General features: G+C 37.6%; 1 protein-coding gene across 1 annotated transcript; it reads right to left on the bottom strand.

Annotated features, from left to right (window-relative positions):
- On the bottom strand, positions 1–1,708 carry LOC114188636 (COBRA-like protein 6; the record flags this gene model as incomplete). Its single annotated transcript, XM_028077202.1, has 4 exons — positions 1–553; positions 667–820; positions 953–1,397; positions 1,622–1,708. Coding segments are annotated over 4 exons (1,239 nt in total), but the record flags the coding sequence as incomplete, so codon positions are not given.
- Between the last annotated feature and the right edge of the window lie 750 nt (positions 1,709–2,458).

Genomic DNA, 2,458 nt, shown 5'->3' with positions numbered 1-2,458 from the left:
CTAGAAGAGTATTAGTAACAGTGAAAAGAAAATTGTGTTAAGGGTTGTTGTAGCAGTATGAGCTGTGTTGGGAAGTGTAGGGTAGGCATCAGGAGATGGCATAACACATTCATCGCCATTGAATGAAACTTTTCTAGGAAAACTCCACCCTTCTCTGAAGCTGAACTCTCCTCGATCTTTGTGCAGTAAAACCTCTGTTTGCACATTCCCATTCTCTCCATGCGTCAGCAACATCTCATTGTAATACGCTAGCCCCCAAAACATCCCTACGTCACTCAAATTTCCATAAACCCTTAGAGCTTCGTAGTTGAAACTGAAAACCTGGGTTACACTTCGCAAGTTCGGGTGCAACACCACCAGATTCCATTGGGAATAGTTTTTCACAAAGTTCATGTTTGTAATCGTGATCTTCACCCGCCAATGCTCTTTATAACTCTGCTTCACATGCCAGTGAATGCGAATGGGGCACATGTGATGCGAACACCTGATCACCGATGCTGATGCTTCTCCGCGATTTGGTTGCGGTAGTTGCAGCACCGAAGTCTTATCAGAACTGAAATTTTTTCAAGCAACAAGGAAATTAATTAACTAGAATATATATAAGACCCTCCTCCATTACTATAAACAACTTTCAAGCATTAAGAAACTCGAGATGAGAAGAATTACTCCACACAAGTCGCTCCTGGTAGTCCTCGGCAATTACAACTGCATGTGGGACAATGAACAATGGTACTGTTGTAGAATGCAGACAAAGAGACACAACATTTTGGAGCAGGTGACGCTAGAAACTGGGAGTAAATACAAGTCACATTCCAAGTCTCTGCAAGTAAAAAAAAAAAGACATAATAATAAACCACACCACACCAGACATGTAATGTAATGTAACAAACGTAATTCGAACAAAATAACGATTGTTTTGGGCATGTTCCGAGAGACATAGAATAGAACTGACCCAAGACTTGTTGCCATCTGTGTCCATCTTTGGTAAACTTGGTTGGTGGGACTTGAAACGGTGTCCCACAGCTATAGCCAGGAATTCCAAGGGTGAAATTTTCTGGCATAGCTGAAGCAGAGAGTGATGGTTTTGCATAATTCATTTGGAAGGTGGCACCACGTTTGGTATGATCTTGTTTTAAGGATGTTAGAACCCCACCTTTGCAGCAATTTGCGGTCTGCATGTTGTAGGGGGTTCCAGGCATTAGATCAATGATAACTGGCTCCTTCTTGCAACAATGTGGTTTCTGTTGTCCTCTGAATCTTGTGCAATTCCCTTGCTCCTTTGCCTCTGCTCCCAGCATTGCCCAAATCACCTCATCACCTTTCCATGCCCAACCCAATTTCCAACCAGGCTCCTCCACGTGACGAAATAGTTGGAAGTTGTATATCGATACCCTCACCTACATGACGTGGCATGAAAGTGAACCAAGAGACCGGACATAACCCTAGCTACCAAACAAAACAAACAAAGGCGTACGCATCTCATTGTTTCCTTAAGAATATCGAAATCCCGCAGACATTTTGAGAACGTTTTAGTCATTTGGTTTTGGCGAAAGAAGAGACGGCGATGATGAAGAACCAGAAAAATGATAATGTTTAAGCAATGAAAATTAGAAATGCTTACGTCGATTGTGTCCCCGTTGTCGGAGAAATAATCCCATGTGATGGTGATGTTGCCAAAAGGATCCAAGGAATCGAAGGCATCTGTGAAAGAGAAATGAATTGATTAATGATGAGAAGAATTAATGACAAATTAGAAAGGAAAAAGAAGGGGAAGGTTTACGATTGGAGGCGATTAGGGAGAAGAATATGAAAATGCAAAAGAAAATGGTAGCCATGAGAGGAGTGGAAAGTTAAATGGTAGCTATGTGCTGATTCAGTGTTGCTAAGTCTTCACCAAACCCACCACAACACTATTTCTAGCAATGGAAACACACTCATTCTATTTATAATATGCATACTCATCAACATATCTAACATGTATATATGTTTGAAAAAAATTATTTAAGTTTAGTTGTATTCTTTTTTTTTGTTCAATTTCAGATGTGTATTTAAGACAATAGCTCAAATTTATTAAGAAGAAGATTGTATCTTAAAAGATGATTTTTTTTTTTCTTTTAATTTAGATTTAGTGTATTTATGATTCCTTGTAACAATGAATTAGATGAATAATGAGTTAAAATTGATTTGAGAATTTCGTTTTATTATGTCTTAGACAAATTATTAACATGTTTTTTGTGTGAATTTGGTATATATCTCATTTAAGCGAGATTAACCGAGAGAACTTTTAAAACTCTGTTATAGAATATAAGCAACAACAATATTATTTGCAAGTCCAACAATATATATAAAAAAATATTAAAACATGTTTTTATTACATGAAACATGTGATATATTCTTATTACATATTATACAGACAATTATTTTTGAAAGATGGAGCATGATAATGACATGTATAAGT

Source organism: Vigna unguiculata, chromosome 6 (genome assembly GCF_004118075.2).
Source record: "Vigna unguiculata cultivar IT97K-499-35 chromosome 6, ASM411807v1, whole genome shotgun sequence".
Taxonomy (NCBI): Eukaryota; Viridiplantae; Streptophyta; class Magnoliopsida; order Fabales; family Fabaceae; genus Vigna; species Vigna unguiculata.
Note: the sequence above shows the minus strand (reverse complement) of the source record. Positions and strands in the feature narration are given on the sequence as shown.